This window comes from Schistocerca gregaria, chromosome 3, assembly GCF_023897955.1.
Source record: "Schistocerca gregaria isolate iqSchGreg1 chromosome 3, iqSchGreg1.2, whole genome shotgun sequence".
NCBI lineage: Eukaryota > Metazoa > Arthropoda > Insecta > Orthoptera > Acrididae > Schistocerca > Schistocerca gregaria.
Window position 1 is genome coordinate 882,839,820 of NC_064922.1, and position 14,365 is coordinate 882,854,184.

At 46.9% G+C, this 14,365-nt stretch overlaps 1 protein-coding gene across 1 annotated transcript in view; it reads right to left on the minus strand.

Moving 5' to 3' along the window:
- LOC126355044 (facilitated trehalose transporter Tret1-like) overlaps nucleotides 1-14,365 on the minus strand; it is a 134,200-nt gene that overhangs the window by 12,937 nt on the left and 106,898 nt on the right. The window contains exons 4-5 of the mRNA XM_050005197.1: nucleotides 13,770-14,045; nucleotides 7,898-8,116 (exon numbers count right to left, since the gene is read on the minus strand). Of these exons, the coding sequence (XP_049861154.1) occupies nucleotides 7,898-8,116; nucleotides 13,770-14,045 (495 nt within the window). The remainder of the gene's footprint in view (nucleotides 1-7,897; nucleotides 8,117-13,769; nucleotides 14,046-14,365) is intronic.

Below are 14,365 nucleotides of genomic sequence, written 5' to 3' on the forward strand. Positions count from 1 at the left end.
AGTGAGAGCTGACACTCCTTGCAAACTGCATCATGTCTGTCCAGCTGACTCCCCCCTCCCCCAGTCATTTTGTCAACACAGGCAGTAGCTAAAGTGACTATTTGCATTCAGTGTGTTGTATGGAAGATGCTTGCTATATGTTATTATGTATAATGTAGGATGTGCCAGTATATTAAAATAGTAACATTCAGTTAGTAGTCTTGAAGTTTTAATTATCCCTTCAAAAAATATACATAGTTAAGTTTTTATTTGTTTGCAAATACATGTTTGCAATCTTGGTACTGACTGAAATACCTGAAACACACTGCTGTAAGAGGAGCCAAAACAAAATGGTGAAGCCTACTGAAATAGTGGAACATCATGCACTAATACATTTCTTCATGTCAAGTGGAACAACACTGCAACAATTCATGCTGAGTTAGTGGAAATGTAAGGCAAGAATGCAGTGTTTACATGGGTCAGACATTTCCAGTGTAATCAAACAACCCAGAATAATGAAAAACAAAATGGTTGACCATACCTCTGAAGAACCAGGAGGTGCAGGAGAGGTTGACACCCTCATGCTTGAAGACTGGCATATCACAATTGAAGCAACAGTGAAGAAAGTGAAAATAATTTTTTGCTCCAATTTCAACATCTTGCACGAGAATTTTAATTGTGGAAAAAGCCACCACCTGTTGGATTCTGACTGCTCACATCCATTCAAATAGCCTGCAGAAACAAGGTAACAGTGGAAACCTGCAGAAACAAGGTAACAGCGGAAATGTAGCTGGCATTAAATTGCAGTGATTTATTTAGCTGGCTAATCACCATAGACAAGTGCTGGAGTGTCACTTGAGCCATGGAAACTTTTGAATTCAATACCACCAATAAAGCTGAAGAGCCAAACATCATCAAGCAAAGTGAAGCAGAGTGTTTTTTGGGGCTGACATGGTGCAATGATAACAGATTCTACTCTTAATGGGCTAACCAAAAACAGCAGCAAATTACCAAAACCTCCTGATGTGGTTATGGGAGGTTGACGAGATGAAGTGTCAAGTGAAGCTGTCCAAGGTACAGTTTATTCCACAACAGTGCCACACATCATTCTGCCTAGGACACAGTCTCACATGTTGCTGCTTCAGGCCATCAAATTTTGTCTCATGTGGCTGTATTTTCTTGGTGTGGCACCTAGTGATGTCTTCTTCCTTTCACAGATGAAGAAATCATTGCGTGACAGGCATTTTTAGAAAGATGGTGAGGTGAGTTTTGAGGTAGAATGTCTGTTGTCCATTTAAAATTACTAGACAGTTGACATCAGTCATTTGACACCACAGTGTTGAAACATTGACTACCACTTAGTTAAAGGTGACATGCAAACATGGCGGTAACTTCAGAAATGCTGAAATGCTGTTTGTGTAATATGGAGCGATGCTGGAAGTTGCTGCCATTAGGTATGGGCATGAATGCAAGTTGCTCTATCAACAGCTGATTTTAAATGACCAATGATTGAACTGCAGCAGGCAATGTATTTTGTATCCCCGCATTTATGCTTGTGTCCCAACCTAACCACAACCACTTGCTGTGCAATGTATCAGAGAGAATGGCAGCGAAACTATTAATGATGTTCACTTTGCTCATGGTGATTTAAGCTGACCTGTACTTGCAAACTCTAGCCAGAAAAAAATCAGTTTCAGCGCTAAAAGCGAACTGCGACATCTCACTTTTGCTACACAAACTGACGCGATAGTGACCAATGAGCACTCCCGGTTGAAACTCATTTACAGGTTATAGGTGACACAGTAGATTCCAAATGAAACTAGAATGATAGGAAGAAAAACAAGAGCAAATAAATAAGTCAATATGATGATGAAAATGATACATAAAATATTTAAAATAACTTTACCACTATGCTACGGTATTTGTTTTGATACTATTGTTTCAGTCATATATACCTAGAACTAATTGCAGTGACTATTTGCTGCCCTTAAAATGTTTGGTTTCATGCCATTTTGTATGAAGTTTAACTGCTGTAAGCTGCTCTCTGTAATGAAAATAATAACTGTGTGGTGTCTCTGGTGCGAAGTGCACTATCTTTGGCACTTTCCTTCTTTTAACTTGTTCTTGTGTGAACTTTTGGCACACACATTTGTAACAGCCATTCTTTGTTATATGTAAGAGTGACCAATAAATGTGTATTCAATATTAAGTATGGTATCTCTCTATTAATCTTCCATAATAACCACAGTGCTGACCCCCGTCACTGTCGTCATCTCATTGAGACTTATTTGTGTCTGTTTTGCTATTCACGAACATCGTGTGCCACACTGTATTGTTTCCGCCACACGGATCTACCAGTGTCTTTTGGTGCAAGGGTAATGGGCACAATCAACTATGCCACTTGCGACTATGAGTGGACAAGTGTACTTCCTTAGAACTTGGTCAAAAGGGAACAGTTATTTATGCCCTGCCCCACCTGCAGCTGCCTAATCTTACCCAGTTCAAGACCTCCACCACTGGGCAGCACAATAACAGCCACAACGTGGACAGTGCACACTGCCTAGCCACAATGTGGGTGACCTTCCAGTTAAGGACATTGTGGTTTATCTTTCATGTACATCATTACTTTAGGGATGGCTTGACGTGCCAGCAAAACTCCAGGACTGTGAATTGAAACATTTCTATGCACGGGGTAGCACATAGCACTTTCTAATTTACATAGTACCCCAACCTCTACCCCTCTCCCCCCCCCCCCCCCCCCCCCCACATGCCATTTAGGTGATGCTGGTCGCCTCGACCGTCGTTGCACCACGACTGCCTTCCACTCACTTTCGTCACAGTGTCGGCCATTCTGCCCGTGCTGGTTACTGGGTCCGCCACACTGTGGCTCCACCATGACTACCACCCGCCCAGTGTTGCAACAGCATCGGCCACTACACATGCATTGCGTTCTTCATCAGGCTTCCCAATTGGACACACCTTGCCAGCTTATACACCCCCTCCCTCTGTATCATGTGTTGTATGCAGCCAACACCCCACCCGGACTTCTGGCATTGGAGGCATTCTGCTCTGACTGCACTGACCTCCATCTGCCGGTGCTGCCTCTACATGTGTTATGAGTCAGGTTCCCTAAACTACCTGCATTGCAAAAAGATAACCCAAAAACTTGGTTCACCTTAGTGGACCACCTCCTGGCCATCCAAGGCATTTCCAATGACAGTGCCCATTTTGTCTTCCTGGTGAGTCATCTCCACCCCCAAATGGACCTCATCAGTGACTAGCTCCTCTCACCACCTGCCTCTCACATTCAACAGCCTAATCACTGCTTATTGAGCGCCATGTAGGCAGAAGCGGGTGCTCACCTCAGCGCCGCAGCTGCCTGTCAGGAGCTGCCACCTAGTGGTCTACAGGATGTACTGCCAGCGGACTCCCAACAGCCACCGGCCTCGCCTGAGCAGTGGCCCAATTGGCTATTGGCCCTGCCAAAGTCAGCTGCAAGTCTGTACCATACCAGCCTACCAACCAGTCTACCCGCTGTGTTGATTCCATGCTACTTATGGGAACACCGCCCACAACTGCGTTGTGTCCTGCGCCTACCCAAACGAGACTGGCAGGCATGTTTAGGCGCCACGTCCTGCCACATACCTTCACGGTACCTATCTTTCGACGCTGCACTACCGGCTTCAGTGACTCGATGATTCTATGCCTCATATATCTCGACCAGCATCCGCTTTCTCGTCGACAATAGCACTGATATTAGCGTTAGCCTGGCCAAGCATGCTGTCAATGTGCTGCCCCCCCCCCCCCCCCGCCCCCTCCCACCCTCGCCTTTACAGCAGCCAACTGTTCTCCCATTGCGGTCTGCAGCTCCATCGAGATGTCGCTTCACCTCTCACTGATTCAAACCTTCTCTTGGACCTTCCACACTGCCGACATTGATGAACCTGTGATTGGGTTGGATTTTCTACACCGTTGTGGACTTTCACCAGACCTGCAGGCTGCTGCACTCTGCCGTATGTCCGACTCTACAGTTCCATACACACCCAAGTTCAGCACCATTTTGCTCTCCACCTCCTTGGCTACACTTTCCACGTGTGCTTCTCTGGTCGAGTGCATAACCACACGATTCTCTGATCTGTTGTATGTGCACTCCCAGATCAATGAACTCTGCACCCCGAATGATGTCTTATGCACCCACATCGCCTCTGCCTCTGCCGAATTGTCACCTGCATGGCATACCATACATCGCTTATCTGCAACCCCTCAGCAAGGCAGTTCAGTGGATGTGTCTACAGCGTCTTCTCATCAACTTGCTCCAGTGTTGAACATTCCACTGCCTGCTGGGTTTTTTTTTCACATTGTCCTGAATGCATCTCCAAAATGCACGTGCATGCACCTCTTCTGATTCTTCATGCCACTTCATTCCTACATCATGCCTTCTGTCGCTGACTGCAGCTGACATCTTGCCTACATCATCCCAGTTCATCAATATCAGTGAACCGGCATTGTCTGTGAGTACCTTATTGACCTCTCATGCCGACTTCCCTATGTGATTATCAGCCATCAGTATTGGCACTTGCCATAAAATTCGCACCACCGAATGCTCACCTGTTCATTATAAAGCCAGGCGCCTTAACACTTGTAAACTTCTGCACGCCAAGGAGATCATTCTGAATTTGTTGGCTGCAGGTGTCCTCCGCCCCTCCAACAGCAACTGGTCTTCATCTGTTGACCTTGTTCCCAAAAAGGATGGCATATTACCTATGTGTGGGGACTACAGGTCCCTTAACACCCGCACCATTATCGATAACTGCCCCATTCCACATATCCAAGATTTCATGCAGTTGCTTCATGGTTCTACCTTTTTTTCCGAATTAGATTGTTCCAAAGCGTACCACCAGATCCCTATACATCCACTGGATGTTATGAAGATGCCCATCATCACACCCTTCAGCCAATCTGAATACTGTTACATGCATTATGGACTGAAAAATGCTGCACAGACATGGCAGTGGTTCATTGATTCCATTTTGCTCCATGTGCCTTTTTCAAATGCTTACTTAGACGATATCTTTATCTATTCTTCCTCCACTAACGAGCATCAAGTTCACCTCAATGCAGTCCATTTGGCCATTGCTGCCAATGGTGTGGTAATCAGCAATGATAAATCTGAACTGTGTTCCACATCCGTTACCTTCCCTGGCCATTCTGACTCTGCCGACGGCCTCCAACAGACGAGTTCTCGTGTCGAAATCATACTTAAATTTCCCCTCCCCGAGGATTATGCTCAGCTTGTCGTTTTCTGGGTATGGCAAACTTTTACCGCCGCCATATTCCTCTAGCTGCCTCCGTACAAATGGCGATCAACAACACTCTCTCCAGCAAGAGCACTAATGGAAAATGGAAGGTGGAGTGGACCCAACCGATGCCTAACGCTGTTGATAACCTTAAAACTGCCCTCGCCAAAGCCGTCACACTCGCCCACCCTGACCGTGAGGCCCATTGTCTCGATCACAACTGATGCCAGTGACTCAGCTGAGGGCGCCGTTTTACAGAAGCACGCCACCAACTCCATCCAACCCCTCAGCTTCTTTTCCAAGAAACTGACTAAGAGCCAGTGCAAGTGGTCGGCATTTGACTGTGAGCTACTTGCTGTGTAAGAGGCGATTAAACTTTTTCGTAGTGACCTCGAGGGGTGACCCTTCACAATCTATACCGATCACAAGTCACTCATGAACACTATTCATAATCCAGCCAAGGACCTACCGCCCAGGCGTTTCTACCATATGGACTGTGATAGCACTCTTCCGATGCATGCTATATCTGCAATGCAGAGAATGTTGTGGCAGACTACCTTTGCCGCATCTAGAGTGCTAACCACACTGCTGAATCTGGAGGAACTCGCCTGACTGCAAGCGGATGATGATAAAATCAGACAATGGCTCATCGCTCTCTATCTAGTCCCTATACTACCTGGTTCGGCGATCCCTGTCCCTTGTGACACCTCTATGGGCACACTTTGCCCCCTGGTTCCTGCCAACCTTTGCCATAGGGTTTTTACCACCTTGCACAGCTTAGCTCACCCTGAGACACAAGCCACGATGCGGCTGGTTATTGAGTGCTTTGTCTGGCCTCGCATAAAGCACGACTGTCGCACTTGGAGCCACATGTGCGTTCCATGCCAGGGCAGCAAGGTTGGTAGGTACGCTAAACCTCCTCCAGGCAAGTTTGACATCTCAAACGGACGTTTCCAGCACGTCCATATCGACGTCATTGATCCTCTTCCCCTGTGTGAGGGCTACAGATATATCTTACCAATCATCGACCGTGTGAATTGCTGGGTCGAGGCTGTCCCCCTTACTGACATCACAGGCAAGATCGTCGCCCGTTCCTTCATCTCAGCTCAGGTTGCTTGCTTTGGCTGTCCCCCGTCTCTCATCACTGACCAGGGACATCAGTTTGAGTCTGCTCTCTTCACACAATGCTATGAACTCTGCGGCGACGCCAAGTTTCATACCACGGCATACCACCTGCAGTCGAATGGCCTCATTGAGTGGCGGCACCACACACTCAAGCCCACCCTAATGTGACACAGAGGCCTCTGGTTGCAGGCCCTCACATGGGTCCTGCTGGGTATTCGCTCAACTCATAAAGAAGGTCTTAATGCCTCACATGCCGAGGTTCTGTATAGCAAGCCTCTCCTTCTCCCTGCCGAGTTCATGGGGGATACACCTTCCGCCACATCTGATGATCTCCCCACCCTGGTCGAGCATGTCCGTATGTATGTCACACTTCTCTACAACCTCCCTGCCTCCCCCCCCCCCCCCCTTGTGTTTGTCTACAAGGACCTAGCTACTTGCGACTCTATTATGCTGTGGGACGACACTGTGTGGGCAGTCCTTCAGCCACACTGTTCAGGCCCTCACCATGTGCTACGTTGCAGTGCCAACACATTCGCCATCCACCCCCACTGACGGCCACAGACAGTCTCAGTTAATAGACTTAAATTAGCATGGCCCCTCAACAATGACCTTCCTCCTGATGCAGCCATCCTGCCTTTCGCCGATTCGTCTCTGCATTCTGTCACCTTTCAAGTGCAGCGATTGTTGCTACTGAGCTGCAGCACCACCAGCACTGCTGACCTAGCCTTCTCTCCACCGTGCTCTGCACTACTGGAGGGAGGGGGGGGGAGGGGGGGCTTGCGGCGTCTCTGGGGCAGAGTGACCTATCTTTGGCACCTTCCTTCTTTGGAATTGTTGTTCTTATGTGAACTTTTGGCGCCCACATCTGTAACAGCCATTCTTTATTATATGTACGAGTGACCAATAAATGTGTATTCAATATTAAGTGTATTGTCCCCCTTCTAATTTTCCGTGATAACAATAGCTGAATATGTGAAGCCAAACTGCGTCTTGTGCGAAAGAATCCAGTAGCATTTGGCTATTGGTGAGTATAAAATGTGCCTTATTTCGTTGTAATCCTTTTGTATGTGTTGTTTTGGGTGTGTTTATCATGTGTGACGAAATGCGATACACCTTCTTTACTTGAGGATCTAATGTAGATCTATGTAATTCTGCAAGTTGTGCACAATCCGACAAGAAGCCTATCCCAAATTTTATGAAAGCATTCTCCGGCTCGATGAAGCAACTTTTAAGGTGAATAGCAGATTAAACAGAGCTCCATTCTCAACGGCTGCCAAGCCGAGACTGAGCGCCTCAGGAGACCTTACTTTTGGGATTACCCTCGTAGAATGAGACAGTTGGAATCCCACTTTTCAGTCAGAAAATTTTAAATAACCAGAATAATATTCGCATTTTTTGTGCTCCGATAGTGTAATTTTTCCGCTGTTAGATAACACGAGCAGCAACGGTCCTGTTAACTCCTCAGCCTTTACATCACTCGTGGAGGGCGGAATCACCTGTGCGCTGGAGATGGGGCTGTCGCTGGCGGCCATGTTGAGCAGGTGCGTGCCGAAGAAGAGCACGGCGTTGATTCCGGTGAGCTGCTGGAGGGTGACCATGGCCAGCGACAGCAAGATGGCGCGCACGGCCGCGCGGCTGCACCAGCGCCGCGCCCACGTGCCGGCGCCGCTTCCAGCTCCAGCTCCAGCCTCGCTCTGCGGCGGCGACAGGCACGCCTGCGCAACAGCCACAGCTTCTGTCCACATTGCATGCCGGCACCGCCAAAAAGCGAATAGACACAAAATCATAAAGTCAGAGTGGAAGACAAGGTGTTAAAAGAAAACATTCCGTATTTTGAGAGCTGGTAGTATCGGCGAAAACAAGAAAAAAATTTCTACTAAACATTGGCTCTCATATGCGTCCCTTAAAAGCTGTGAGGATTTGTTCACCTTCGCTACTGTGAGAAACATCTGTTCTTCCGCATGGTTAATAGGACCTTGATAGCGACCGGACCAAATATCTCACGAGATAAGCATCATACGAAAAAACCACAAAGAACGAAACTCGTCTAGCCTGAAGGGCGAAACCAGATGGCGCTATGGTTGGCCCGCCAAGTGGCGCTGCTATAGGTCAAACGGATATTAACTGCTTTTTTAAAAATAAGAACCCCAATTTTTTATTACATATTCGTGTAGTATGTAAAGAAATATGAGTGTTTGACTTGAACCACTTCTTTCGCTTTGTGATAGACGGCGCTGTAGCAGTCACAAACGTATAAGTACGTGGTATCACGTAACATTCCGCCAGTGCGGACGGTATTTGCTTCGTGACACATTACCCGTGTTAAAATGGACCGTTTAGCAATTGCGGAAAAGGTCGATATCGTGCTGACGTATGGCTATTGTCCTCAAAATGCCCAACGGGCGTGTACTATGTATGCTGCTCGGTATCCTGGACGACATCATCCGAGAGTCCGGGCCGTTCGCCGGATAGTTACGTTATTTAAGGAAACAGGGAGTGTTCAGCAACATGTGAAACGTCAACCACGACCTGCAACAAATGATGACGCCCAAGTAGGTGTTTTAGCTGCTGTCGCGTCTAATTCACACATCAGTAGCAGACATATTGCGCGTGAATCGGGAATCACCAAAAACGTCGGTGTGGAGAATGCTACATCAACATCGATTGTACCCGTACCTTATTTCTATGCACCAGGAATTGCATGGCGACGACTTTGAACGTCGTGCACAGTTCTGCCACTGGGCACAAGACAAATTACAGGGCGATGACAGAGTTTTTGCACGCGTCCTATTTAGTGACGAAGCGTCATTCACCAACACCTGTAACGTAAACCGGCATAATATGAATTATTGGGCCATGGAAAATCCACGATAGCTGCGACAAGTGGAACATCAGCGACCTTGGCGGGTTAATGTATGGTGCAGCATTATGGGAGGAAGGATAATTGGCCCCCATTTAATCGATGGAAATCTAAATGGTGCAATGTATGCTGATTTCCTACGTAATGTTCTATCGATGTTACTACAAGATGTTTCACTGCGTGACAGAATGGCCATATACTTCCAACATGATGGATGTCCGGCACATAGCTCACGTGCGGTTGAAGCGGTATTGAATAGCATATTTCAAAACAGGTGGATCATACCATGGCCTGCACGTTCACCGGATCTGACGTCCCCGGATTTCTTTCCGTGGGGAAAGTTGAAGCATATTTGCTATCGTGATCCACCGACAACGCCTGACAACATGCGTCAGCGCATTGTCAATGTATGTGGGAACATTACAGAAGGCGAACTACTCGCTGTTGAGAGGAATGTCGTTACACGTATTTCCAAATGCAATGAGGTTGACGGACATCATTTAATTTTAAAAACCTACCTGTTACCAACTGTTCGTCTAAAATTATGAGATATATGTTTGTGACTATTACAGCGTCATCTAGCACAAAGCGAAAAAAGTGGTCTAACTAAAACATTCATATTTATTTACGTACTACACGAATATGTATATAAAAAATGGGGTTCCTATTTTAAAAAACGCAGTTGATATCCGTTTGACCTATGGTAGCGCCATCTAGCGGGCCAAACATAGCACCATCTGGTGTCCCCTTAAAGCTACACAAGTTTCGTTCTTTGTAGTTTTTTCGTTTGAGACTTATTTCGTGAGATATTTGGCCCGGTCACTATCAATGGACCACCGTGTATAATGCCGAACAAGTTAACTAGTATCTTTAGTTCCTATCGAACGATTTGCCTACTATGCTAGAGGAAGTGCCATTGAAACAACGGCTGGAACGCAGTTCACGCATGGTAGAGCATCAGCTCATTTTCTCCAGAGTTCCGGGAACATCTCGCAAAGACATTTTATGAGCAGTGCATTGGTCGGGTAATTTCCATACATTGGGCAGCTGGTCCCCTAGTTCCTAATCCCTTGTATTTCTGATTGTGGGGACACTTGAAATCTTTGGTGTATCCGAGCCCCATTAGTGGTATACAAACATTAGAGGAACTCATCGCCAGTGTCACTCAGAGCATTCATGACCAACCAGGAGTTTTTCAGCGAGTGCGTGATTTCCTAACATGTTGGACGGAAGCATGACTTACGATGAATGGACACCATATTGAGCACCTCCTTTAGTGATGGCTTAGAACTGCAGGACGTTTTTAATAGCAAGTACATTGCATTAGAAGCTTTGCTGTCCCACAGTGACTGATAAATGTGTTCTCATTTGTTAACTGTATTCTGTAGGTCGTATCTAATAGCGGAGATCTTGCAGTTGAAGAGATGTATTTCAGAGCAGTGAAGATATGCATTCTTAAGTTCATGTGTACTGGAAACTTTTTGTGTTTTCATCCACACTACCCTTCTGAAAATATAGAATAGTTTCTGTAACGTCCTGCACACAGCGTGTTTCAGATAACATGTTCTTCTGTGTAACTTATAAAATAAGAAGTGAAAGGTGTATTTACGGTAAACTCGAGAAACGTTACTTTTTCTGTGGAGTGGTGTTCCAGAAAGTTACAGAAACTAATAATAATTTTGTAAATGTAACTTTTTTTCTATTATGAAGCTGACGTATGAAAACCAACTCTGTAGAAATCCAATTACTGCCAATTTTCATTAGGGAACTAGAAATGTTAAAAGTTTTAGAGTATGCCTGCAACATGTTGTACATGACCTCCTGTGTTTCGATAGATGTTCAGGTGACGCAATATTCGTGTATGTGAGGTGCTCAAATGAGTGGCTATTATCCTGAACACACAACTAAGTCCGCCCTCTAAATAACCTATGGACGAGATGTAAAATTGTTGGTAACACGGTGTGACAAGCTTGCTCGAAGCGGTGTTTGCAGTCATTATCGGTTAGTTTGTGGAGTGTTTCCTTACTCTGCTGCACACAAGTAGATTGGAATGCACAAACGACTGTGCGGCTGATCCCGGCGGAGGTTCGAGTCCTCCCTCGGGCATGGGTGTGTGTGTTTGTCCTTTTGATAATTTAGGTTAAGTAGTGTGTAAGCTTAGAGACTGATGACCTTAGCAGTTAAGACCCATAAGATTTCACACACATTTGAACATTTTGAATGCACAAACCAAAGATGTTGGCTGCCACGGATATTGACATGGAATAAACAAGGAACACACAGCCATTGTGTGTGTTGACATGTTGCTGATCCTTAGGGAATGCCGACACTATACCTTGCGAAGTGTTATTTTCTCTGATGAATCCACGTTCATAAATCATAGTGCAGCGAACCGTCAGAATATGCATTACTGAGCCACGGAAAATTCTAAGTGGGTACATAATGCTGATCGTCAATGGATTTGGTATTTTAATGTGTGCGGTGTGGAATTCTTGGAAGTCAGATCAACGACCCACAATACTTCACAGTTACTTTGAAAGGTAAGATACGTCTAGCTGCAATCTTCGACAGTGTAGGTGCTCTTCTTGAAAATGTATTAGGGGCAGTTAAATGAAAAGGACACAGATTAAGAGAAAGTAAGGCAACTGTTTATTATTTCAAAAATATTCGCCGTAACAATTAACAGATTTATCCCACTACGTGATAGGATGGTCAGCGCCTGCATGGAAAAATGTTTGCAGAGGCCTACAGAATCGTGATCGTACCCTGGCGCGCACCTCCTCGTCCGAAGCAAACCAACGGCCACTAACGTCTTTTTTTTAGGGCTTCAAAAACATGATGACGAGAGATCAGAACTACACTCACGCTCATAAATTAATAATAGTGCTGATACATGGTGAAACAACGCTCTGGTGGGCGGTTTGCGGGTTTAAATCACCTCTGGATATGACCATTTGGTGCATTTGACCTGCAGTCGTCGCACGGTGGCGCTGGCAGCAGTCCACATACGCAGACGTGTGTTGGTGCATGTCAGAGTACGGTGCAGCGAATAAGTGTGCAGACATTTTCAGACGTACTACTGGTGACTGTGTGTTGAAAATGGCTCAAAGAACACACATTGATGACGTTATGAGGGGTAGAATACTAGGGCGACTGGAGGCTGGTCAAACACAGCAGGTCGTAGCACGGGCCCTCCGTGTGTCAGAAAGTGTGATCTCAAGATTATGGAAACGATTCCATCAGATAGGAAACGTATCCAGGCGATACAGTACGGGACGTCGACAGTGTACACCACAACTAGACCGATATCTCACCATTAGTGCCCATAGAGGGCCACAGAATACTGCAGTTAGCCTTGCTCGGACTGTTGTCTCCAGACGCACAGTCTAAAAACGACTGAACAGACATGGTTTATTTGCCCCGAGACCTGAAAGGTCCACTTACCCCTGGTTATAGGACAGCCCGTAAAGCCTGGTGTCAAGAACACAGTGCGTGGTCATTGGAACAGTGGTCCCAGGTTATGTCCATGGACGAGTCCAGGTATAGTCTGAACAGTGATTCTCGCCGGGTTTTCATCTGGCGTGAACCAGGAACCAGATACCAACCCCGTAATGTCCTTCAAAGGGACCTGTATGGCGGTCGTGGTTTGATGGTATGGGGTGGGATTATGGTTGGTTCACGTATCCCCCTGCAGGTATTTGACAGAAAAACTGTATCAGGTGAGGTGTATCGGGATGACATTTTGCACCAGTATGTTAACCTTTTCAGGGGTGCAGTGTGTCCCATCTTCCTCCTGATGGATGAGAACGCGGTCCCACCGAGCTGCCATCGTGGAGGAGTACCTTGAAACAGAAGATATCAAGCGAATGGAGTGGCCTGCCTGTTCTCCATACCTTAACCCCATCGAGCACATGTGGGATGCTCTCGGTCGACGTATCACTGCACGTCTTCAAACCCCTACAATTCAGGAGCTCCGGCAGGCACTGGTGCAAGAATGTGAGGCTATTCACCAGTAGCTGCTCGACCACCTGATCCAGAATAGGACAACCCGTTGTGCGGCCTGTGTACGTGTTCGTGGTGATCATATTCCATATTGATGTCGGAGTACATACGCAGGAAACAGTGGAGTTTTGTAGCACATGTGTTTCGGGGTGGTTTTCTCAATTTACCACTAATACCGTGGACTTACAGATCTGTGTCGTGTGTATTCGAAATGTGCCTTTGGTATTAGCGCCTGTATTGTGAAGTGCCATGTTGTGTGGCACCACATTCTGCAATTATCCTTAATTTCTGAGCATGAGTGTATATGGACGATGTCTGAGGGCTTCCCGTGGAAACTTTTGCAACGTCCTCGAAACAACGTGCCAACAAAATGCCTGTCCATTTGTTACCAAAGTAGTTCTATTAAGTACGTCTAGGATTATCACCGTTTGTGTCTCGTGTGTCTAACCGCTACAGGTGCGCTACTGTGTGGGTACAAGCAAGAGACAGTGAGAGGGGCGACGTACCTCCATTTTCTGAAGCTCTGCCTTGACACCGGCGGCGGGCCGGCCACGCAGCCGCATGAGCGCCTCCTCTGCGAGGTCGCGGCGGCCGCGGGACAGCAGGAAGAGCGGCGACTCGGGGGCGGCGGCCAGCATGGCCAGCAGGAAGAGCACGGGCGTCGCCGCCGACACCATGGACAGCTGCGCCGCCGTCGTGAACGGCCCCACGCAGTACTCCACCAGCAGGCCGAGCGTGATGAAGCCCTGCATCAGCGAGCCCAGTGTGCCGCGCACCTCGTCCTGCCGAAAGGCGCAGCTCCACTCAACAGGTGGATCCGAGACATGTCCCCTTCACAGCTGGGCCACCATTAACGGAGGAACCCATACAGAAATTCATCAGCAGGACACGCATGATGAAGGCCTGCACCAGGAAGCCTATTCTGTCGTTCACCTCACCTTGTAGAAAACAACTCCAGCCAACAAACATATCTAAGAAATTTCTACCAACATCTAATCTACTGTCGTGTAGGGCCACCAGCAGGCTGTTCATATTGAAGCCCTATATTGGCGAGCCCAATGGACTGTGAACCTCGTCCTGCAGGCAGCACAACTCCACTCAT